Source organism: Carcharhinus amblyrhynchos, chromosome 14, assembly GCF_965287045.1.
Source record: "Carcharhinus amblyrhynchos chromosome 14, sCarAmb.v2.hapA, whole genome shotgun sequence".
In the NCBI taxonomy this organism is placed as follows: Eukaryota; Metazoa; Chordata; class Chondrichthyes; order Carcharhiniformes; family Carcharhinidae; genus Carcharhinus; species Carcharhinus amblyrhynchos.
Genome location: NC_137337.1, coordinates 31912936 through 31939116, shown reverse-complemented (window position 1 = coordinate 31939116; position 26181 = coordinate 31912936). Strand labels below are relative to the sequence as shown.

Here is a 26181-nt window from a genome sequence, read left to right as displayed (position 1 = left end):
AAAACAAATCAGTCATGTCCAACTTTTGCCAATCTTAGCTGAATCAAATTCGTATTTATTCTTAAATATCAATCTTTCTAGAGTCTTACGGCATTACCACAATGCTTATTAAAATGTGACAGTTTGCAATTTGAAAAATTATCATTGTAAAATTATTTGATCGCAGAATGCATATGTCTTTCTAGATCTTTCCAAACACTTACTTCCCTGTCCTGGTTCATCATCTTCATTTGGGAAAAGGTCATCCAATGGTTCTTTGGAAGAATCAGTATCCTTATCCTCCTGTATAATTTACAGAAAAGTATACATTATCTACAGGTATCAGACATTAAACGTTTAGTGTACTTTTATGCAATCAAAAGTTAGTCCCAGCCGTCCGAATGCTGATATATTTAATGCATTTATGCAGTTTGTTTTAACTAGAGTGTTTTAATTCTAAGAAAAATACATCTGAGGTTACTGAATGGCACATGTAATTTTGGGTATTTAATCAGTATCAATGCAATTTATAACAGATTATGATGTGATAAGTCTTCTGGCCAAATTTATTTTGTCAATAATATTCTTGGTAACTGTCCCAATTACCTTTCAAGCGATGGTGTTAAAATCAACCATTTTGTAAATTAATGCATAGTATTTATCAGCCTTAAATTACAACAGCAAATGACTGAATGTACATATGACTCATTCCCTTAACTAAACAGTTTACAATGTAGAATGCAATCAGTTCAAGGACAACATTAATGATCACTTTATTTATTGATGAGTACCTGTTTGCAAACCCCTTTGACCTCTGATAGCCTATAGATAATTCAACACATAATAATCATCAGTAGGAAAGTTAACAGTTGGCAAAGACAATTGATATTCTTTCCTAGACTTAGATCTCCTTTCTTTAGCAAACATCCTACCAAAGTGGTTCACAAAAGCAAAAAAAAAGATGCTGAGCATGCAGGAGTCGGAAGTAACTGAAAAGAGGCAACATTTCAGAAGCCTTAGGGGAGAGCAGTACTTAAGACTGAAGATGAGGTTAGAATGTGTGTTCAAGATTATGGGATCAAGAAAGCTCAGATATCAAGATTGGAGCAGATGAAGAGGCAGCCTGATACAAAAAGAGCTAAAAGTTAGAGAAACAGAAACATCTAATTGATTTATTCATTCATTGATTTAGTGGTAACATGATTGCCAATCAGAAGACTGAGTACAAGTCCTATTCCAGAGATTTGATAAAATAGTCTAGACTGGTAGTTCAGAGCTGTAATGAGGATTGCATTGCCAGAGATGCTATCCTTCAGATGAGATGTTAAATCATGGTGTCAGCTTCGCTCTCAGCTAGACATAAGAAATTCCAAGGCACTAGTCGAGGAAAAGCCAAAATATTATTCCTCACAAGATACAAAAAACAGCTGATCTAATCATTATCTCACTGCTGTTTGTTAGAGCTTGGTATGTGCAACTGGCTATTGCGTTTCTTACTTTACAACACTGACTACACTTCAAAAAGCATCACGTTAGCTGTAAAGCACTTCTGATGTCTTGTGGTTGTGAAAGATGCTATAAAATGCAAGGACCTGACTTTTTTTTTACCCAATCTCTTCTCCCGGTGTCCTTTTTGTATCTTTTTTCAGTTTTGCCATGCACTCTTATTTTTCCTGATGTGTTTAGTATCTGTCAGTCTCCCTTTTCTGTTTTATTTTATTCAACTGTTTTAAAGCATATTAAGACACTCTGGGCTCAAAATTGCAAGAAATATATGAGTAAGCGGAAAATAGAGTATTGTGAAGAATAAGAGCTCATGGTATAGGCGATAACACCTTGACATGGATAAAAGATTAACGAGCTAACAAGAGTAAACAAATGGGTAAAATAAAAAAGCCTATTATCTGAATGGTGAGAGATTGCAGTGTTCTAAAATAAAGAGGGATTTGGGTGTCCTAATGTATAAATTGCAAAAATTAGTATGCAGGCACAGCAAGTACTTAGGAAAAGTACCAGAATATTATGACTTATTGTGAGAGGAAATCAAATACAAAAAAGCTTGGGCTTTGTTTTTTTAATTCATTTGTGGGACGTAAGTATCGCTGGTTGGCCAGCATTCATTGCCCATTCCTAGTTGCCCAAAGGATTAGCAGAATTTTTTTTCCCCCATCAGAGGATCAGGAGTCTGTGGAACTCTTCCTGAAAAGATAGTGGAAGTGCTTAAATATTTTTAAGATAGGTAGCAGAATCTTCATAAGCAAGGGGGTAGGGTAGGCAGGAACCTGAAATTGTGGTTACAATCAGCCATGAGCTTATTAAATGGCACAAGAGGCTTGAGGGGCCAAATTAGATACTTCAATAACTTTTAATATTTCTTGTTAGGTGACCATCTTTTTCCCTTCTCTAGCCATCCAATCTTCTGAGCTACCACTAATTTTTGCAACATTGTATCCCTTTTCTTTTAATTTGAACTTTCTTAGCCACAGTTGATTCATCCTTCTCAAAGTCTTTCTTTCTTCAGAGCTGACAGTTATGAAATATCTCCTTAAAATGTGTGCAACTACTTACTGACCATCTATAAATGCAAATCTCTCTTTTTACATTGATTTGGAGGTTACAGACAAATGGAGGGCTAACATCGCAGAATGATTTATATACAATTTTAAAGAATTTAAATTCAGTGCATCAGAGGAAGAGGACCCGAAGAGGTCGAGTTCCATCTTTTCACAGAAAGCTGAAAGGTAATTTTAGCAAACATTTTGGTAGTGATTACCCATGTGTTCTTGACTAGTTTAGAAAAATGCATCAGGGAGGCCCAAAGAGGAAAATTAATCTTAATTTGTGTTTGTTCTAAATATATTTAAGCATGTATGTCACATTCCACACGATCACATTATAATTTTACAAGTTCCAACCACTGAAATTAAATTTAAAAAGAATAAATCAAGCAGACAAGTGTAATTCTTTGTAAATTACATCCAATCAGGTTAAAGTTACCATTGACTCACCAGTGGTGAAAGATCCGCATCATATTTTTTCAGTTGATTCATAAATTCTAAATGTTTCTTTTCCTCTTCCAATTGTGCTACACTTTGCTCACTCTTCTGCAATTTTTGTTGTGTGTTCGCCAGCTCATCTCGTAGCCACTGGTTTTCCTGACACAATCGACGCACCTGTGCACGTAATTTCTGTTTTTCCGATTCCACTGCACTTAAGTGACTAGATAATGCCATCATCACCTTAAAACAAAATCAGGGAACTTAGTTTGCATGTTTATGCATCAAGATTTTAAATTACAAACTGTTACTGTAAATATTCTCCAAAAATTTGGAGAAAGGTGCTCTAAATTTGAAAAATTTATTTACTCGCATAAAAGAGTAAATCTATTTTGTGACTATATTGCCCACATTAGATTTACATCCTACATTAAAATTAGAAAACCTAGGTACATTGACTATTCTGATCAGATCATTAAGTTTATCATACACACTCACAAATGGACCAAAGGCTGCCACTTTCAGACCTGAAAAATGCTCGGTCTTACCTTTCCAAATTACTTTGGAAAGGTAAAGTAACTTAAAAATTTGAGCAACAGGTGAAGCTAGCTGTTTCACACTGCTTCTATCACGCACTGGCAACACAAGTGACGCTTTCCTAACAGGATGCTGCTGTAAAGTCAAAAAGACGTTCTGTCCACTAAGTGATGCAGCATATGAACTTCAGTACCATGCAATGCCAGGTACATAGGATGTACATCCCAGCAATTGGCAGATTTTATGAAACAGCATGTCCCTTCACCTGTTCGCAATAGGCAGAGTATTGACTGTATTCAACCTTGTTGAGCATTGCTGAGAAAAGAGACATGTTGTTGAAACTTTTCATCTTGCACTTATCAAGACAATGCAAAAATGCCATATTCAAAGGGAGCAAAATTTTATACTGCAGGAGAAAAGGGTGCTGATTGGCAAGTCAACTCTGGTGGAGGTGCTGCCATGGCAAATATACCAGGGAGCTAATGATTCCATGTTTTTGCTTATTCAAAAAAGTATAAGGTTGGGCAACACTCAACCCATGCTTGTACCTACACTTACTAGAAGCTACATATATTTATAAGCAGGGACCTATCTTCTGCAGAAAAATGTGTGCAGGCCTTACACTTTTTGAATAAGCAAAAACATGGAATCAATTCCAAAAATATTAACATTTAAACCTTAAAGACGAATATCTTAGAAAGGCTGCTAAGTTTAATGTGTCATGGTGCAAAGCATCACACCTTTGTAAAGATGTCGATGCCTGCTTACTAGCCAGAGTGACAATGGAAACATTTAAGATTGAAGAAAATTGTATGGATATAAGTACGGTATAGAGTACCTTCAAAAAGTCAACATCTTGCTGTATGACATTAGAAGTGCTTACCTGTGCCTCACTGAGGCCAAGTTCTAACATTTCCAGTGACTTGCGGATCATGTTGGATTTCTCTTCAACCAAGTTCATCTCATCATCTTTTTTCAGACATTTCAATGTTTCCAACAGGCTATACAAAATTGAATTGTGCTCATTTTTTAAGGCTTCAAGTCCCTGGATTACTTGCTTTGTTTTGCCAATAATCTCCTCCTGCGAGAGTTTTTCAAGTTTATCTTCTTTTAAATACACCATTGTGGACATGGTGTCATACATCCTGGAAAACAGATTAAATAATATAAATCATTAAAATTGTCTGTGTAGCTAATACACACCATATAATCCCATTGTGTGGAAGGTGGCCACTCAGCTCATTGACTTTCTTGGAAGGAGCATCTTATCCAGGCCCACTCCCCCATCCTAACCACGTAACTCCACAAATTCAGCATGGCCAACATTTTTAGGCTGTGGGAGGAAACTCTCACAGACGTGGGGAGAACATGCAAACTCCACACAGTCACTGAGGCCAGAATTGAACCTGGGTTCCTGGCTCTGCAAGGCACCGTGTTGTCATGCCATTCAGTATACACGAATTTAGCAATCTGCAATGATAAACCTTGGGAGTTTGATGAAAATTTGTGACAAAGTGAGAGACATGGAGGATACCTTATTTGTTTCCAATAATTAATCCAGAGGAATTACTATAAAACCATGGATGTCTCAGTGGCATAGAATCAATTCACTATAATAAAAGGAAATGAATAAGGCTATACAATTCAAGTAAATGCAAAGTGGCCACAGTTTGAAGAACATTGGAGACTCAAGTTGCTGAACTGCTAAAGCAAGAAACATGGGGCTTAATTAGATCCAACTTTCGATAACAATATAGACAACAGTGATCCAGCGGATTCATGATTGTTTAATGAGTAATAAGAGTTAATTTGGAAACTGTTACATCCCTGAAGAAACTGAAAGGGATGAAACGGACTACATTTAAATGGTGATTTGAAACAGATTTTTCTATGATACCATTGGAATCTATTTTTTTTAAAAAACATCTTTAGAACTGCTGAACAAGCTGATTAATCAGGGCTGGTTTCACTCATTTTCCTTGAGGGAAACCAATAACAAGTGTTCCTTTGTAAAAATTATATTAGACTGATTAAGTCACAAGAAATGAACTATATTTATTAGACTCTAGGCCATAATTCCAATCAATTTCTAATTCAGTGAAAGCTGATGTAGCTCAGCAGGGGTTAGTCCTTTCCAAAACAGCATATTTTATCAGGCATAATATCCTGGATATCTAACAAGCTGAAAATAAGTTTATGTGACAACTTGATTACTGGCAGTCATCATGTGAAAGTATTTATGATACTGATGTGGCAAATGAAAGCATGATTGAGGGGTCAAAACAAAAGAATTAAATTGATAACTGATGGATTCTTCCACCACTTTAACTGATTAGTCTTCAGCAAGGAGAAGGTTCACCACCTAGGAGGGTGCTGTACAACACTTGTGGGCATTACTGCAACAATTCTATCTAGAACATAGAAAGATTATGGACTCATTTAAAAAATGTACGTTTGCTTATTTTTCTCAGCAATTTGATTAAGAAAGAAAAATAGCACAAGACAGAGATACAAAGACAAAAATAAATGAGAGCAATAGAGAAAGCAAACAATTTTGAAGTTGAAATGGATTACTTTTGGGAAAAAAAATCGAGATCAACTGGAGCTTTAGTTATATAATGCTTGGTCTGCACCTTGACAAAAGGAAATCAGTACCTATTCATTTACAAGTCAAACCCATTGTTTTACATGACTAAACACAAAACTTTCCATCTATAACATAATCATTGAAAATTCTTTAATTCTCTCATTCACTTATAACATACTACATTGACAGATTTCTTTTGTAAACCAAATTTCATATCATCATTGTAAAGTGTGACCGTTAAATGAAAAAATATACAAAGGGAGGGTTTATGTTTCACATACTATCTTCAAAACACAAATGTAAAAGATATTCAGTTATCAAAAATTTGAAAATTTCTCTTTTATATACAAGTTTAATCACAAATTTAAAAAAAGCTTAAAGGCAGACAAATTGGGTGTCTTGCCAGCCCTGTACGAAGCATGAGGCAATCAAATGCAGCTTGCCTCTTTCTTAGGCGAGATCAGTTAAGCCAATTTTTCTTTAGGGCAGGGAAGTGAAAAGGTGAACAAGGCAAAACGAGTGAATGTTAACAGTAAAATCGGAAAGTTAATTTAAAACACCCATACAAGTGTTTCCACATCATAAAAAGGCAAACATGAAGTCGCAAAAAACTGGTCAATTACCACCCTATCAGTTCATTTTCAATCAGCAAAGTGAGCAAAGGTGCCAGCGACACTGCCATCAAGCAGGACTTATTGAGCAGTAATTTGGGTTCTGCCATGTCCAGGCTCTTTACAGGCTTGGTCCAAACACAGACACAAACTAAATTCCACAAAGTAAGAATGACTGCCCATGACATCAAGGCTGCAGTTAACAGTGCAGCATCAGGAAACCCAGTAAGCTGAAGATAACAGGAATCATAGGGAAAACTCTTAATTGGCTTGAGTCATACCCAGCAAATATAATGGCTGTAGTTGTTGAAGGCCAATCATTTCAGCCCCAAGACATTACTGTAGAGTTCCTCTGGGCAGGGCTCTAGGCCCATCCATCTTCAGTCGCTTCAGTGACCTATCATCTTAGGGTCAGAAGTGGTAAACGCAATGTTCAGCCCCACTCAACTCTGCAGATAATGAAGTATTCAATGCTCACATGCAATAAGACCAGGACAACATTCATGCTTCAGTTATAAGTGGCAAAGAACACTTGCACCACACAAGTGTCAGGCAGTCATCATTTTCAACAGAAGAATACCTAACCATCTGCCCTCAACATTCATCTTTACCATCAACATCTTGGGAATTATCACTGGCCAAAATCTTAACTGGGCCGACCATATAAATACTATGGCAACAAGATCAGATCAGGAGCTGTGTATTCTGTGGTGAGTGATTCACCTCCTGATTTCCCAAAAGGTTTCCCATTGTATACAAGGCATGAGTCAGAAGTATGATGGAATACTCTCCAATTGCCTGGATAAATGCTGCTCTGACAATAGTCAAGAAGCTCAATACCATCCAGTATAAATCAGCCACTTGAGTGGCACTCTAAATATGCATTCCCTCTGCCAATGAAGCACCATGACAACAGTATGAACCATCTACTAAATGCACTGCAGCAAATCACCAAGGCTCCTTCAATTACATCTTCCAAACCTGTGATCGACCATCTGGAAGAAGAAGGAGAAGAAGGAGAAGAAGGAGAAGAAGGAGAAGAAGGAGAAGAAGGAGAAGAAGGAGAAGAAGGAGAAGAAGGAGAAGAAGGAGAAGAAGGACAACAACAACAAGCAGCATATGGAAATACCACCATCTCCAAGTTCCTCTCCATGTTACATATTATCTAGACTTGGAATTTTAAAAAAAATTCATGGGAACATCAGTGTCGGTAGCAAGACTAGTATTTATTAGAGCCTATGTCTTGAACCACCGCAGTAAGCTAAGGTGCAAGTATGTCTACTGTGCTGATAGGGAGGGAGTTCAATCAAGTGTTTTGACCCAGTACAGAGAAAAAATGGCAATATATTTCCAAGTGTGTATGAAGCCCAGTAACTGCAGCTGGGGAAGTAGTGACAGCCAGAGTCCAATAATTGTGACATGGTAGCAGCCATAGCTATAGCCCAATAAGCATGGCTGGGAAGCATCCAGAGCCCAGTAACCATGGCTGGGGAGCAGCTATCGCTGGTGCCCTGTAACTATGATCAAGGAACAGCCCGAATTGGAGCCCAGTAACTGCAGCCAGGGAGCTGCCAGAGCAGGAGCCCAGTAACCCTGGCACACGCACCAGGCTCCATCTGCCAAATAATTCCGCTGACCAATCAAGAAATGTGGAATTACATCTTATTGTTATAACATTGAACAAATGATGCATTAAAAAAAAACAAACTGTAAAGAAGCATTTTTCAGAAACCTGTTTTTCCAGGGTAAGAGAACAGTAGCATCATTCCGTTAACAACACTTGAACTTGAGATAAATACCATCAATAAGGAAATAACCCATAATCAGCATAATTATCTCCACTACTTCCTGCCTTTAGAGTCTGCTTGGCATCAGTCAGCTAACAAAATAATATATCCATCTATTTACCATCCAGCAGCGAGTGGGTTGTTTTGGCTTCAAGGCATAAGACAATTTACTGACTTCATTAGATAATGTCTAATTTCTCAATATAATGTTTCATGTTAAGAAAACCTGATGTATAACTTAAGCAAACAGCAATTGTGGCATTGGCTAGATTAAATTTAAGGAATGGTTTCTTGTAAAATATTAAGATATTTTTCATTTCCATCCTAAAAATTATTCCTGCGCAAAACAATCTCACAATGGAGTCATTCTATGCTTTACTGGTAGTACTGTGGTCTTAGATTTAATTATTAAACTAAATATTCAAAAGTCTTCACACCATTAACCTTGCAATACCAAATTTAGTGCAATACTCTATCTACACAGATTTAAAAAACATTTTTAAGAAAAGATATCTGAACTATCCCCTCTGTAGCCAGGTTGATTCTGGGGTCCAGCCTCTGGGCCATGAGTTTTATGTCATAGAATTCCTACAGTGCAGAAGGAGACCATTTGGCCCATCAAGTCTGCACCAACCCCAATTCCACCCAGGCCCTATCCCTATAACCCCACGCATTTTCCATAGCTAGTCCCCCAACACTAAGGGGCAATTTAGCACAGCCAATCCACTTATCCAGCGCATCTTTCAGACTGTGGTAGGAAACCCATGCAGACACGGAAGAACATGCAAACTCCACACAGACAGTGATCCAAGCCAAGAATCAAACCCGAATCCCTGGTGCTGAGAGGCAGCAGTGCTAACCACTGTGCCAAGCCAGCTCCTAGCTACTCTAATTACTCTTAGTCTGATATCTGGTCCTTGCCTCTTCAGCAATTTGTATCTGTGATCCATTCCACAGTCTCTGCAGTAAACAACTTGATCAAAAAAGCCAGAATGGATACACCCCTATACACAGCTCTCTTTGAAAAACATTGTTAAGATGCAGAATTGTTGTAAAGTCTTATTTTGTTTACTAATGTTCTTTAAAGTCAACTTTCTATCTTACCTGATTTAGCCTATACATGACTGCAGTTTCATACAGCTCACTGTCACCTGTCTTTAAACTTGCCTACCAAGCCATTCAGTTGTACTAAATTGCTACATTAGGGTAATGAGATGGGCACATCCCAAAAATAATTTTAATATCCTGAAATTCGGTTTTTAAAACATTCTTTGGACCTTATAATCTTTCTCACTTTTCTTGAAGGAAGGTGTGGCGCTGGCTGCTCTCCACTCCCTTGATACCATTTGCATATTCCTTCCACATAATTATTTCAATTCTCATTACCTTGAGCGTCTTAAGCAAACTTAAAGTAAGCAAGTGCTTTGAAATGTTGTATCCAAACTTCACACCATGTGAATCTGAAGAAATAATAGAAGCAAATAGAGGGCCACATGTGGATAAGTAACAAGACATCATTAATGGCAAATCTAACTAGATTAAGGTGAACTTCACACAGAGAATAGTGTGATAACAGCAAAAAGTGGTCTGACACGAAGACAAATTCAACAGGGATGAAAGACTGAACTGACAATATGTAAATATGTAATGCAAAACATCAACAAAACAGCTAATGGGAGCCAGTTTAATAAAATACTGTGCATGCTGAAATAAAAATTGAAAATACTGGAATTTGCAGCCAGTCTAGCAGCATCTGTAGAGAGAGAAACGGAGTTAGGTTTGCCAAAATACCACAAAGAGCCTCAACAACTGTACACTACTTCACAACTACATATCTTATGGCAGCAGTTTTAATCAACAGTATTATTAGGGACTTTCACAAAAATAACCTACACTTACATAACTCATTTACAACACAGTAAGGATGAGGCAAGACTGACTGCCCTTGACATCAAGGTGCCCAAGGAAAACTGAGTCAATGGAAATCAGGGGCAAAACATTCCAGTGTTTGGAATCATACCTAGCACAAAAGCAGGTGGTTGCCATTGTTTAAGGTCAATCACCTCGGTATCAGGGCATCACTGCAGGAATTCGTCAGGGTAGTTTCTTAGACCCAACTATCTTCAGCTGCTTCAATGACCTTCTTTCCATTATAAAGGTCAGAAGTGGAATGTTCACTGATCATTTCACAATGTTCAGCACCATTTGTGGCTCTCCAGATACTGAAACAGTACATGTCCAAATGCAGCAAGATCCAAATTGACAAGTGACAAGTAACATTTGTTCCACACAAGTGCCAGGGAATGACCACCTCCAACAAGAGAGTCTAACCATTGTCCCTTGTTGTTCAATGGCATTGCCAAATCCCCCATTAGCAACATTCTACGGGGCTTACCATTTACCGGAAATTAAACTGGACCAGCCATATAACTGAGGCTTCAAAAGCAGGTCAAAGGTTAAGAATCCTGTGGTGAGTACTCTTCTTGACTGTTTAAAGTCTGTCCACCATCCAAGTCAGGAGTGTGATGGGATACCATGCATTTGCCTGGATGACTGTAGCTCAAGAAACTTGACACCATCTTATACAATGCCGAACACTTGATTGCCTCATCCACAAACATACACTTCCTCCAACACTGGCAAACAGTGGCAGCAGCATACACCATCCACAAGATGCACTGCAACAACTGACCTAGGCCCTTCTGACAGCACCTTTTAAACCTGTGACCTCTGTCAACAAGGACAAGGGCAGCAGATGAATGGGAGTACCACCAGGGACACTACCACCTGGAAATTCTCTTTCAAGCCACTCACCATCTCAATTTGAAAACAAAATCATCATTCCTTCACTGTCACTGGGACAAAATCCTAGAACTCCCTGTCCGATCTTGGAGTTGCTAAATTTGTTTGCAGTCTATCCCATTTAGCACAGTGGTAGTATCATACAATACAATACAATGGAGGGTTTTCTCAACGTGAAGACTGGACTTTGTCTTCACAAGGACTGTGTAGCGTTCACTTCCACTGATACTGTTAAGGGCAGATGGATCTTTTGCAGGCAGGTCGGTAAGGATGAGGTCACATTTTTCTCTCTTGCCAGTTCCCTTACAATCTGCCACATTACCTAATCTAGCAACTATATCTTTTAGGACTTGGCCTGTTCAATCTGTGGTGGTGCAACCATGCCACTTTTGGTGAAGGGCATGGAAATTCCACCCTCCCACCCCACCCCAGAGCATAGGCTGCACCTTTGCCGATCCAGTTTAAATTCTGGTTAATGATAAGCCCTCTAGGATGTTGCTAGTGGAGATTCAGCAATGGTAATGCCATTGAATATCAAGGAACAATGGTTAGATTCTCTCTTTTTGGAAATGGTCTTCCAAAGTGGTGTTCAATATGAAGTAATGATTCATCTGTTATTCATCTGGGGCAGTGCATGGTAATCAGCAGGTTTCCATGTCCATGTTGAATTGAAGCCATGAGACTTCATGGGATTCAGAGTCAATATCAGAATACCCAGGGCAACATGCTCCCAACTGTATACCATTGTGCCATGTTTCTGTCGGATCTGCCCTGCTGGTGGAATAGGACATACCCAGAAACGGTGAAGTCTGGGACATTATCTGTAAGGTATGATTCCATGAATATGACTATGTCAGGCTGTTGCTTGACTAACCTGCAAGACAGTTCTCCCAATTTTGGCACAAGCCTCCAGATGTTAGCACAGAAGACTGTGCAAGATCAAAAGGGTAGGGTTTGCCATTGTTGTTTCCAGTGCCCAGGTTGATATCCAGTGGTCTGTTTGGTTTCATTCCTTTTCATTGACTTGGTTGCAGTTTGATGCAACTGAGTGGCCATTTACGAGTCAGCCACATTGCCATGGATCTGGAGTCACATGTATTCCAGATCAGGTATGACAGATTTCCATCCCTAATGAACATTAGTAAAGCAAATGGGTTCATCTGGAAGCTGTGTACAGCTTTGGTCTCCTTATTTGAAAGAAGATTTAACTGTGTTATAAGCAGTTCAGAGAAGGTTAACTTAACATCTTCCTAGAATGAGGGGCATACCTTAAGAAAGGTTGAATATGTTTGTCCTATAATCATTGGAGTTTAGAAGAATGAGAGCATACCTTATTGAAAAATACACGATTCTGAGGGATTTGATAGAGTTGATACTTGGAGCACTAATTGGAGAGACTAGAACCAGGAGGCACAGTTTAAGAACAGGAAGTCTACCTTTAAGACAGATGAGAATATTTTTCTCTCAAAAGGGTCAACTACATGGAATTCTCGTCCCCAGAAAGCAGTGGAGGCTGGGTATATCAATTTATTCTAGGCAAAGTTAGGCAGGTTTTTGATTGTCAATCATGGCAAGGGTTATAGAAGAGTGCCAGTGTAGACTATAATCAGATCAGCCATGATTATACTGAATGGCAAAGCAGATTCAAAGGGCTGAGTGGCTTCTGCCTTCTCATATGTCCTATGTTCCTATAGTACGGTAGGACATTGAATTCACACTCATATTTTTGAGTGTGCAATAACATTCCAAGCCATTTTTGAATGAAGACAACAATTTACAATTAATAGCCAATTTTCTGAAGTAATTTGGACTTGTGATTTTTATCTGCATTATTATGTGTGCAAGACATCTCCAAAACAGTATTTAGGTAAAACTACAAACCAAGTAAAAATGAACTTGGGCAATATTTACATGTCACATTTTTAACACTTCAGTATGTCACAAAGCATTCAGTCATGGAATTATTTCTGAAGTGCAGTCACTATCATTTTGTAGGAACAGCAGTCAATGTTATGCCTAATGGCAAGTAATCTCAAAATTAAAATCATAGAATTCCTGAAGTGCAGGAGGCGGCCAATCAGCACCAACAATTCCACCCAGGCCCTATCCCTGTAACGCCATGTATTTACCCTGCTAGTACCCTGACACTAAGAGGCAATTTAGCATGGCCAATCAATCTAACACACACATCTTTGGAGCACAACAGGAAGCAGGAGCGCCCAGAAGAAACCCACGCAGACACAGAATGTGCAAACTCCACACAAACACACAGTTACCCAAGGCTAGAATTGAACCCGAGTCTCTGGTGCTGTGAAACAGCAATGCTAGCAACTGTGCCACCAAAATTACATTTAGAAACTCATGTTTTTCCATTAAAAAATTCCATCCGAAAGCTGAACATAAGTTAAACTTCTAGGTTGAGAGATCAATATAAAATTGAATCAAGTTTAAACATTTGGCATGGGATTTGTCAGAAATCATGGCTTTTCTTTGCTCACCCTGTTACATTTTACTTCAGGTTTCCCTGGCCTGAAGGAAATGCTGATATACTTTAATGGGCAGCCACAGCGATATTCTAGTATTTGTGCAAACAGCCCATACTTCATCCATAACATTAAATAGTGCCCTTGAACTATTTAACAGTGTGAGCTATCACATCTAATAAGTGTTTTCAACCAGCTGCTACATCATTTGATCAAGGCTCCAGAATGCAAATAGCAAGGAGGAACCAAAACTGATTTTTCAGCCCTCACTAACCAGAGAATAAAGCTTAATTGTACAATAGTTAACTGCATAATGAGCGAGATCAAACCTGCAATATGCCTTTTCTGAATATCTGTACAAAATATTATACCACAGAAAACTAAAATGGCAGTTATAACTCACACTCAACATTCATTTGATCATGTCCTAAATTTCTACAATAAACGCTCACTGAAGATCCCTTAGTCAGTTTGTTCCTTGATAGTATCCAGTATTAATTCAATATTTAGTATTATTGTCATGTTAGCCTTTCCATATCCCAACAGCTGCACATCACATCAAAAAGTGCAAATATTTTACTTTTCTTTTGTCCTTACAATAGTGGCATATATGGCACTTTTAACACAGATCAAAATTTTGAAGAGATGTAATCAAAATGGACACTGAGCCAAAGAAAGATTACTAAACATAAAGCAGAAGAGAGTGAGAGTGTTAGGAACAGTCTTAAAAAGAGAAGGAAATGGAGGGATACAGGAAGGAAATTCCAGAGCATGGGGTCCAAGCAGCCAAAAGCAATAGATGCAAAGGTTAGGTAAGGGGAATGAAAATACACAACAGCCAAATTCATAGCAATGGAAAGTTTGGAGTTGTGGGAGGGACAGAAGTTACTGCATTGGGTAAGATTATGGCGGCACAGAGGGAAGTGTCCATTGATGAATTCCAAAGAGGGTCATTTTAGATTTGAATTCGGAATGTGGTGGAGAGCCTTGCATTCTGGATGAGTCAAAGTTTACAACCACCACCAGTAGGATATTTGGAAAAATCACGACTAGACGTGAAAATGCATGGACAGATGTAGGTAATCTTGGGCGTGTTAGAACAGCCTTTTTATTGAAGAGAATCTGTCGATCCTGGGGCTTAAATCAGTAGATCCCTATATCTGAACAAAAATATCTGCGTTCAAATCCCATTCCAAGACGAAACGGCCACAGAGGATGCATTCACGATGCAGTTTAACAAATTAGTTATCAAGTTGTTAATCCTGCTAATACTTTGTCACTATTCTCCAAAAGGAAAAATAACAAGATACAAAACAGACACGGGAGAGAATGCGTTTTATAAGCTTAGCTTGAGGTCAAAATGGTCTGATTCAAACTGAAACAACAACTATGGTAGTAAATGGACAGAACGTAGGCAGAGACACTGATAGTGGCTTTAAAATTCCAAATACAAAACTAGTTTAAACTGCAGTGCATTTAAGATTGCAGCAGTCTAACAAAGGATGCGATGAAAATCAAAAGAGTTGGGAGAGAAAGATTAGATATCATGATCTAGGAATCCAATGATAATGGTGCAGGAAATTATGTTGTGATTAGGATTAGAAGGAGGATATTTGAACAAAACGAGGACAATTTCACTGAGCTGGAGAAAAGGCATTGGAGAAAGATGGTGTGATCAATTCTGTAAAAGGTTGGAGAAGTTGAAAAGGATGCAGGAGAATAGCACATCATAGTTGCATCAGATGTGATTCATGACTTTTATTTGGGCCATTTTAATGCTGTGGGAAATACAAAAGCTTAACTGGATATTAAAATGAAAAGTTGCAAGACTGATGGATACAGCAATACACTCAAGGGAAAAAGTAAGAAATAGTGTCATTTTTAAAGTCAAAAATACAGCAGGTCACTAAAATGACAAACCATTTCTAATTTCCAACCCCGAGTTTATTGCATCTCAACTCTATTTGTATGCTGGTGTGCAATGTCACACCAGCTTAAGTAAAATGGCTGTCTACAAAAGGTGTATGAGCATCTACCCTCCAAACAGCCCCAATTAATTTATGGACTAAGCTGCTCCCAGCCATTAATTCCATTGCAATGCAGAGCCACTCAAATAATTTGGGACCCCCTTGTGTTTGAACTCCATGTCACAAATACATTTAGGCAGTTCTTTGGATGCCAGTTGCTCAAATGAAAATGCACAGACAAATGTTTTCCAAATTCAGAGGAAGCCATTAGTTTATAATAGTTTGCAAGCTTTGTCAAGTTTTCTGCAAGCACAGGTTCTACTGGGACAAGAGTTCACACTTGGAAGGCTATCACAAGGTTATCTGCATATCTAAATATAGTACTGTCCTGGTCAAGAAATTAAGTGATGTGGTAAAACTGACTGCAAAAATCCATTATTCAGTAAAGACCTGCTAATCTACTGCATGCAATTTACAGTCAGTTTGCAGTTGAGCATGGTTTTCTTTTTATTTGTTCACAGGATGAGAGCAACACTGACTAGGCCAGCATCAATTGCTCAACCATAATTTCCCCTCAAAGTGGCGATGAGCCATCTTCTTGAACCTTTGCCGTCTGTGGTGTAGGTACACCCACAATGCTGTTACAGGAGGTAGTTCTAGGATTTTGACCCAGTGACAGTGAAGAAACAGAGATTTAGTTCCAAGTCAGGATGGCGTATGGCTTGAAGGAACCGTCGCAAGTGATACTCCCATTGATCTGCTGCCCTTGTCCTTCTAAATGCTAGAGGTCACAGGTTTGGAAGGTGCAGTCAAAAGAGTTTTGGTGAGTTGCTGCAGTGCTTCTTACTGGCACTGTGCCAATTACACAGGTGTTTTGTCCTGGATGCTATCAAGCTTCTAGAATATTGTTGGAGCTGTGCTCATCCAGGCAAACGAAGAGTATTCCATCACACTCCTAACTTGTAGCTTGTAGATGGCTGACAGACTGAGTAGTAAGGAGATGAGTTACTCACCACAGAATTTCCAGCCTCTAATCTGCTCTTGTAGCCACAATATTAATATGGCTGGTCAAGTTCAGTGTCTGGTCACAGTACTAACCCCAAGATATTGTGGCAGATTCAGCAGTGGCAATGCCATTAAATGTCATGGAGAGATGTTCCAACCATTAACTTGCAATTGCATCTCTGTCTAAATATGCCATGTTTGTGACGCCAATTCTCCACTCACCTAAGGAAGGAGCAGCGCTCCAAAAGATTCCAAATAAACCGGTTGAACTTAAACCTGATGTTGAGAGACTTCATACTGTGCCACCCCAGTCCAATGCTGGCATCTCCACATCATTGCTGGATATGGTCACTGCTTGCACATCTGTGCCACAAACGTTACTTGCTGCTTATCAGCCCAAGGCTAGATTCATGTTGACCAATTCTTGCTGCATTTGGATATGCACCATTTCAGAATGAGGAATCACAAATGCTACATCAGCTATTACTCCCACTTCTGACTTTAAAATTTTAGTTTTAAAATTTATTACTGTCACAAGTAAGCTTTACATTAACATTGCAATGAAGTTACTGTGAAAAAGGGAAGGTCATTGATGAAGCAGATGAAGATGGTGGGGCCTAGGATATTACCCTGTGGAACTTCTGCAGCAAAGTCCTGGGAATAAGATAATTGACCTCCAGCAACCACAACCATCTTCCTTTGTGCTAGGTATGATTCTTAACCAGTGGAGATTTTTTTCCGCAAATTCCCACTGCCCTCACTTTGGGTTCCTTGATGCCATATTCAGTCAAATGCTGCTTTGGTGTCAAGGGCAGTTACTTTCACCTCTGGAATTCAGCTCTTTTGTTCATGTCTGGATCAAGGCTGTAACAAGATCAAGGAATGAAAGGCCCTGGCAGAATCCAAAATGAGTGTCAGTGAGCTAATTATTGTTAATGGTTGCTTGATTGCAGTCAATGACGCCTTCTATCACCTTGTTGACAGATAGTTAACTAATGGGAGTTTAATTAGCCAGGTTAGTTTTGTCCTGCTTTGTGTGATCAGAACAAATCTGAACAATTTTTCACATTGCCAGGAAGATGCTAGTATTGTATATGTACTAGAACTATTTGGCTCATGGGGTTGGCTGGTTCTGCAACACAAACTTTCAGCTTTACTGCTGGAATGTTGTCAGTGCCCATAGTCTTTGCAGTACCCACTGCCTTCAGCTGCTGGTGTTCTTGTGTATCAGTCACAAAGTAAACATGCATGTACAGCAAGAAGGCAGCAAATGGTATGCTGGCTTTCATATCAAGACAATTTCAGTATAGAAGTAGGGATGTTTTACTGCAGTTGTACAAGGTGTTGTGGTGACATACCTGGGGTATTATCTGCAATGATGTTGTCCTTATCTGAGAATCTCCTTGCTATAGAAAGAGTACAGCAAAGGTTTACCAGGCTGATGGCAGGTCTGTCATATGAGGAGAGGTTAAGTCAGTTATTGGAGTTTAGAAGATTGACAGGGATCTCAAAAACTTATAAAATTCTAACAGGATTAGACAGGACAGATTCAGTAAAAATGCTCCCAATGGTGGGGAGAATCCAGAAAGGTCACTTGGGATAAACCTTTTAGGACTGAGGCGACAAAAAATTTCTTCACCCAGAGAGTGCTGAATCTGTGGAATTTGCTACCGCAGGAAGTAACTGAGGCCAAATCATTGTGTGATTTCAAGAAGAATTTAAAAATTGCTCTTGGGGCTAAAGGAATCAAGGGATGGGGTGCTGGTGGAGGTGGGACCAGGATATTGATTATGATCAGACATGATCAAAATAAAGGGTGGCAGGCTCAAAAGGGCCGAATGGCCTACTTCTGCTTCTATTTTCTTTGTTTTTTGATATCATGTGACGTGAGTCAAATTGGCTGAAACTAGCATCTGTGATGCTGGGGAGCTCAAGAAAAAGTCAAGATATATCATTTGATTTATTGTCACATGTATTGGGATAGTGAAAAGCATCTTCTTTCTTATACGCTATACAGACAAAACATGAGTACACGGGGAGAAGGAGGGGGTGCAAAATAGTGTTGTAGTCATAGATAAGGTGTAGAGAAAGATCAGCTTAATATATGGTAGGACTATTTAAAACTCTGATCGCAGGAAGGAAGAAGCTGTTCTTGAATCGGTTGATATGTGATCTTAGACTTTTGTAACTTTTTCCTGATGGAAGAAGATGGAAGAAAGTATGTCCAGGATGGGGTCCTTGATTACGCTGGCTGTTTTTCTGAGGCAGTGGGACATGCAGGCAGAGTCAATGAACATAAGAACATAAGAAATAGGAGCAGGAGTAGGCCATCTAGCCCTTCGAGCCTGCCCCGCCATTCAATAAGATCATGGCTGATCTGTCGTGGCTCAGTTCCACTTTCCCGCCCTCTCCCCATAACCCTTAATCCCTTCTCTTATCAAAAACCCATCAACCCGCTTCTTAAAAATATTTAGCGAGGCAGCCTCCACCACTTCAACGGGCAGAGAATTCCAGAGATTCACCACCCTTTGAGTGAAGAAGTTCCTCCTCAACTCCGTTCTAAACCGCCTCCCCTTTATCTTGAGGCTGTGCCCCCTAGTCCTACTGTCTTTTTTGAGCGGGAAGAGTCTCTCCACCTCTATCCTATCCATCCCATTCATCATCTTATACGTCTCAATGAGATCTCCCCTCATTCTTCTAAACTCTAACGAGTACAAGCCTAGTTTATTCAGCCTCTCCTCATAGCTCAATCCCCTCAACTCCGGTATCAGCCTAGTAAACCTCCTCTGCACTAATGGAAGGCTGGTTTGAGAGATCTTGGATTATGTTCACAACCCATATAGTTTCTTGAAGTTCTGGTCAGAGCAGGAACCATAGCAACCTGTGATACATCCAGAAAGGATGCTTTCTATGGTGCACCTGTAAAAATTGGCTAGAGTCATAGCTGACAACCAAATTTCCTTAGCCTTCCGAAAAAGTAGAGGTGTTAGTGGGCTTTAACTATAGCATCAGTGTGAAGGGACCAGGACAGGCCACTGGTGATCTGAACACCTAGAAACTTGAAGCTCTTGACCATTTCTACTTCATCCCTGTTAATATAGATAGGGACCCATCTTCCATTACACTTCCTGAAGTTGATAACTATCTCCTTTGTTTTACTGACATTGAGGGAGTGATTATTGTCATTGCATCAGTTCACCAAATCATTGTTAGAAGATGCAGTGCATTATTCACTTTCAACAGATCACCCCATCCAGTGATGGAAGACAGATCCAAATAACAAAATATATTGTGGATGCTGGCATCTGAAACAAAAACAGAAAATGCTGGAAAATCTCAGCAGGTCTGACAGCATCTCTGGAGAGAGAATAGAGCCAATGTTGAGGCAGAATGACCCATTGTTATACCTGCTGAGATTTTCTAGCATTTTATGTTTTTGTTCCAAAAACACAGCTGATTATCAACTTGAGCTCAAAACAGCATCGAGCTGAGTTGCAAATGCAATTATTCAGTCATGTGCTACGCCCTTTTTTATGGAACTTTAAGAAGCTTACAAGTCTATTATAGTGCACTTCATTCAAAAGAAATCATTGAGCCACTTCTTCAACTACCTCCACATAAAATTCCAAATGTGAATTTGGGAGTGATGACACCAACTTGGAACACTAATGCATACAAGTAAACAGCAAAAGACTGACACTAATTCTGCCTCAGTGTTCAGAGTTTGCAAATTTTAGAGACCCTAAATATAAATTTAAATTACTTGTCACAAGTAGGCTGTTCAGGTACACAGAGGGAGAATTTAGCATGCCCAATGCACCTAACTAGCACGTCTTTCAGGCATGTGGGAGGAAATTGGAATACCCAGACAAAACCCACGCAGACATGGGAAGAGTTTGCAGACTCCACACAAACAGTGACCCTAGCTGGGAATTGAATCCGGGTCCCTGGTGCTGAGGGGCAGCAGTATTTATTTGCAAAAATATACTGTAACAGCATAATCAACCATGATCATAATGAATGACGAAGCAGGCTCAAAGGGCCGAATGGCATACTGCTTGTAGCTTTTATGTTAAATTGGGGTTTATACATCTTGTCAAACAATGGTTTCAATTTGCAATAATTTCTGATTCATTTAGAAAACTATTTGGCAGTGAGAAATATCATTTTGTCAATACAAGCATTAGTAAATAAACTTGTTCAATTTATCAACTTTTTTTGAATGTTGCTGTTGATATTTTAACATTTAAAGAATCCACTTTGCATCAATACAAAGCAGGCAGTATATTTCAGGTTTCATTAATAACCCAATATTTCCTTGCCCAATTACTATTAGTATTTCGAGTTATTACTCAGATTAAAGACTTAAAATAAAGAATGCGCTCTTTCATGTATCTCAATTATTTCCTACAAACACCTGTAGCTAACTTTCTGGTCTGCACAGTGGCAACATATTGCATGGCAGATAAAAACCTCACCGTTCTTTAGCCCCACAGACAATTTTCAAGCTTTGTCAAGTTTTCCAATGTGTATTCTGCCCCACCATAACATCACTAGATCGGCGAAGAACTGATCAAAATGGTCATTTCAACCGTGGCTTCCAGGAGGCCTACAAGGAAATTATTTAGCACGGTGTACAATGTAAAAATCAGCAACTCTAAAGACCAATCTCACTGGTCGATGCAAAAAACAATGAAACGTCCTCATTTTACATGGAAATGAGTCATGATTACCACACCACCAAAACCTTGTCTAGGCCGCAACATATTAAGTGAAATGCTCGTCTACCCGACAAATTACAATTCAAAGAGCGACCAACATCAATTAAAATAGGAGGGGAAAACAAATCACAGCATCAACATACATGTTCACTGATGTGTCAAATAACAAAACACCCAGGCGCGGTTAAAGAAACGCGAACATCAACACCAGTAAAACTACAGCGGCCCACGTTACTCATTGAAATATTGAATTGTACACAGGAATTGAAAAAACAAAGAGTCCTGGGCGTACACTTTTACACAGAGATACTGTCCATCGCGGATTTATCACCACAATTCAGATACCAAGCCGATCGACAGCGTCTCGGTGACAGCCAAAAAACCATCGTTGACAGAAGTCAACATCCCCACGCCCTGTGAAACCGCTTACCGTTTGCTTCAAACTGACGGTCCAACCTCAGTGAGAGGATGTGTAGTCGGCAGCCTTTCCTGTCAGACCGGGGAGAGGGGAAGCAGTTAAGGGATGGGGAAGTGAGAGGCCGGCGCAGCTTTCGTTTCCACCGAGAGCGACGTCTTTTTCCCCCCTCCTAAACACAATTCTCTTATCTGACAGGCCGGGCCGGGGCCCCGCACCGGTTAAATATATATATGTAAATCACAACCACACACTACACCGCATAGTGTGAAAGAATATCATCAAGCGGGCCCCTCACGCCGAGCCCGTTTTTTAATGTCAACGCCACCGGCCGGCCTTAATATTTTCATGCCAAATGTTCCAGATCTTTCTAAACGATACCCATCCCCCCTTCCCTTCGGTTGCTACCCCCCACACCCCCTCCTTTGGTTTCACAGCCAAAGATGGCGCCTCCTCGCGAGCCGGCAGCGCCTTAACGTCGGTCTCAGACCGCCCGCCCGCTCCCCCGGGAGATTGAATGCGCGCGCGCGCCCCTCCCCGTCTCTAGGACTCGCAGCGCACGCGCCATTCCTGGCGGATGACTGCGCGCGCTCGCAATGCTCACGCCCGCCTGGCACGGATTGAGGGCGCGTGCTGGTCGGGCCCGCCCCCCACTCTGAACATTCCGGCTGGAATGCGTCCCGGCTGGTTTCACCAGGCAAGGCATGTTTTGGAGTCAGCATCTTTTGTGTTGGCTGAACTCAGACAAATAATACAAATGCCCTTTTGGCGCTGCTTGATCTGTCTGCCTCGGTATGCAATTTAGGGATGGTGTCAAATCAGCTGAATTCTCCCTCGATTTTGTTTTCGCAAGTCGAAAAAGGGTGGGGAGCTTTGAAACAAAACATCTTAACCATGCCCTAAATTAGAGAAAAAAAAACAAAATGCTCAGCACTTTTGGCAGTTCTGTGCAGAGAGAGAGAACAAGAGTTTGTTTTGTTAATGATTTATCATCAAATCCTGGAAAAGTTATATATTTCACAGGTCTTCAGCAAGGGTGGGGAGGGCGAGAAAAGAACAAAGGGGAAGGTTTGCGACTGGGCGGAAGACAGGAGAGATCAAATTACAAGATTGATGATGCAACATCAAAGGGAGTGTAAAGGGACGAATGAAGTAACAAAAAGATGTGTATTATAGATGGAGATGTGAATGGCAGACCAGCCGCCATCCGAAAGAGAAAAAAGAACAACGAGATAAAGATCATGGCTTCCACTCAGCACTATATCCCTGCACTACTACAAATTTCTTTGAATCTAGCAATCTCCGTATTGAACATATTCAATGCCTAGCCTTCACAGACCTATGGGTAGAATTTCACCACCTCTGGAGAAATTCCTCCTCATCTCAGTCCTAAATGGCCTACTTTTTATTCTAAGAATCTCTTGGTTTTAGACTCCCTGCCCCATAACATTTTTCCTACATATATCTTACAAAGCCATGGAAAAATTTTATATGCTTCAATTCACTCTTCTAAATCCTAGAGAATATAAATCCAGTTTCCTCAATCTCTCCTAATAGGACATTCCTGCTATCCCAATGGTCAAGCTGGTGAACCTTCATTGCACTCCCTCTATATGGCAAGGATGTTTTTCCTTAGGTAAGCAAATCAAAACTGTATATAGTACTCCAGATGCGATCACCAAGGTTCTATATAATTACAAGTTCTCTGTTCCTGCACCCAAATCCTCTTACATTAAAGGCCAACATACCATTTGCCTTCATAATTGCTTGCTGCACCTGCATGTTAGCTTTCAGTGATTTATATGGACTTCTAACACTTCAATACACCAAAGGATTGAAACATTTTTGCTTGCAAAAAAAAACCTGAAAGACCCCCCCCCACCCCAATCTCAAACAGCACCACCATCACTGAGTTTTTGGGGTCACCAGAAGTTGACTAGCAAAGCCATATTAATCATATCAATTACAGACCAAATAATGGGTACCTTCTAATGAGCAGCTGTATTTTCAGAGTAAAATATGTATGTTTCAGAAATAATGCACCACAGATTCAATCTACCTGTTCGGGTTTGGCTCTGCTAACAATTACAAGAGGCACAATGGATGGAGCAAGTGTTACAGTTTTTGGATTTTGTCTCCACCTCTGATAAAGTAAATGGAAGTGGCCAAGAGGAACCAGGACATAAATCCAAAATTCTCTGATACAACAATATCACATACAATCAGAGCAAAAAAAAAGTTTTATTACAGCAATAGATTAGAAAAATTCAACTAGATCCCCAGATCACCTAGGGGAAAAATGCATGATATAGTGTGTTATTAATTATTACAGACCAGGAAGATTCTGCCCTTATACTTTCTCAATGAATGGTTTCATGCCTCAGGATAGGAAGAATCAGTCAGAATTCCCACTTCCAATTGTTATATAATGATGTGTGTGGATACAGAGATTGGTCTCAGCTGTATTATTAAAATTGGTAAATGGCCTCTTGGTACCATTTTAGTGCATTTATTAAATATGTCCATTGGGGAAAGTAACTGGAGTGCCTGCAAAGCAGAACACTAGCATAAGATACTAACTTAAGGCCAGGAGAAAAAAAAAGTACCAATTTAGAAAAAATACTAACTTACTTGAACAGGAAGACACACATTTCCATTAATCATAGGTCAGATAATAAACAAAGTTATCAGGTAAGAAAGATAGAAAGGTAAGACAGCAAAGAACATTGTTCAATGCAGCAATACACTCCATCTTCAGTATTCCACAAAATATACGCATGGTTTAAGTGGCTTCCAGCAAAGGAAGAAGTCTATAGATGTGAACTGTGATGCTTTGTAATGCAGAGGATATGAATTTGGGTGCAGGAAGTAATGGCTAGAAATGGACTTACAATGAAACACATCATGCCTATGCATAGGGCCCCAACCATTTGTGTAGGAGGGGATGTGCTTGCTGACCGGTGGCTTTGGGGGCACCAGTTAGAGCTTGAAAGCTCTGGATTTGCTGATAGACTCATGAAATACAAATGCGGGCAATGCAGCGCAACATTGGGGTCTGATTGGTCAAGTCCATCAAGTCCCTTTGGAGTGGGAAAACTGTCCAAAATCTTTGAGAAGCGATGGTGACTGGAGGGAGAGAGAGCAGAAATGAGAATCCCTGAAAAATATTTCTTTAAAAAAAGCAGCAGCTGGGTTTCTAACTCAGGGCTGTGGAGACCAGACAGCCGGGCAAACCTGTTGACCCGAGCCAATAGCCAGGTCATTGAGCTTGCCTCAGGGGTCCATGCCTGTGAGGACCAAGCAAGGAGGCAGGCGCTACCCAGCAGTTGTTGAGGGGAGCAGCTTTGCCTCGAATCTTGACCCCCCCCCGGGCAGGGCTGAGAAGGGTGGGTTTCAATGCATAGAACCTACAACAACTTCATCGCTACAATGGCAGAGTGGCTCACAAACCAATTCACTAATGAAGTAAAAGGTGTTAAATACCATTTCATAATGGTTGATTCAACATCAGATGAGAGTTTTGTGGACCAATTAACATTAATTTTAAGATATGTGACCAGCAATAGTGAAGTTGTAGAGTGATTTCTCTTTGTTAGACTACAATCCCACATGTCTGAGTGTCTGAAATTAACAGTTTTGAAAATCATTGCAAATTTAAGTTTGGATATTAAAAATTGTCATGAGCAGAGCTTCAATTATGTCAAATAAATGGCAAGAAAATATTCAGGTCTACAATCAAGACTGAACAATGCAAGCCCCTGTGCATGATTCACCCCACGTACCAGGTCACTTCTTGAATTTAATCTGCAAGGCTGCAGCTGAATCCTATGAGAAGACCATACATCTTTTTGACTTTGTTCAAAACTTGTATGCTTTTTTTTTCCAGTTTTCATGCATCAGTGGAACATGTTGCAATTACACTTGGAGCAAGCACAGGGAAAACATTTGAAAGTCAAAAGAATTTGTGCCACTAGGGGGTCTGTTTATGCAGATGGTTATTTGGGTTTGAAACTGAACTTTGTTAACATAAAGGAAACCTTATCAGACATAGCCACATCAAATTCAGAAAAACCACACGTGAAACCAAAGCAAAATCCTTAGCAGAGAAGTTTGAAAAGTATGATATTGCTGTTTTTACTGCTTTGTGGAATCATTTACTTTAAAAGGTTAATGCCATCAACAAATTGCTGCAAAATGTTGATATAACTTTATTGAATGCTGCACAATTGGTAGCGTCAGTTAAAAGGTTTGTCATAAAAGTTCAAAATGACTATAGTTCAGTGGAAGCAGA

At 39.8% G+C, this 26181-nt stretch overlaps 1 protein-coding gene across 5 annotated transcripts in view; it reads right to left on the bottom strand.

The window, feature by feature from the left end:
- The window catches only part of klc1a (kinesin light chain 1a), a 77709-nt gene extending 55424 nt beyond the window's left edge, over window positions 1-22285 (bottom strand). For all 5 annotated transcript variants that reach the window (XM_080202581.1, XM_080202584.1, XM_080202582.1 and 2 more), the window contains exons 1-4: window positions 21906-22285; window positions 4396-4657; window positions 2988-3218; window positions 204-282 (exon numbers count right to left, since the gene is read on the bottom strand). In XM_080202581.1, the coding sequence (XP_080058707.1) occupies window positions 204-282; window positions 2988-3218; window positions 4396-4656 (571 nt within the window). In that variant the 5' untranslated portion in view covers window position 4657; window positions 21906-22285. The remainder of the gene's footprint in view (window positions 1-203; window positions 283-2987; window positions 3219-4395; window positions 4658-21905) is intronic.
- Window positions 22286-26181: the final 3896 nt, after the last annotated feature.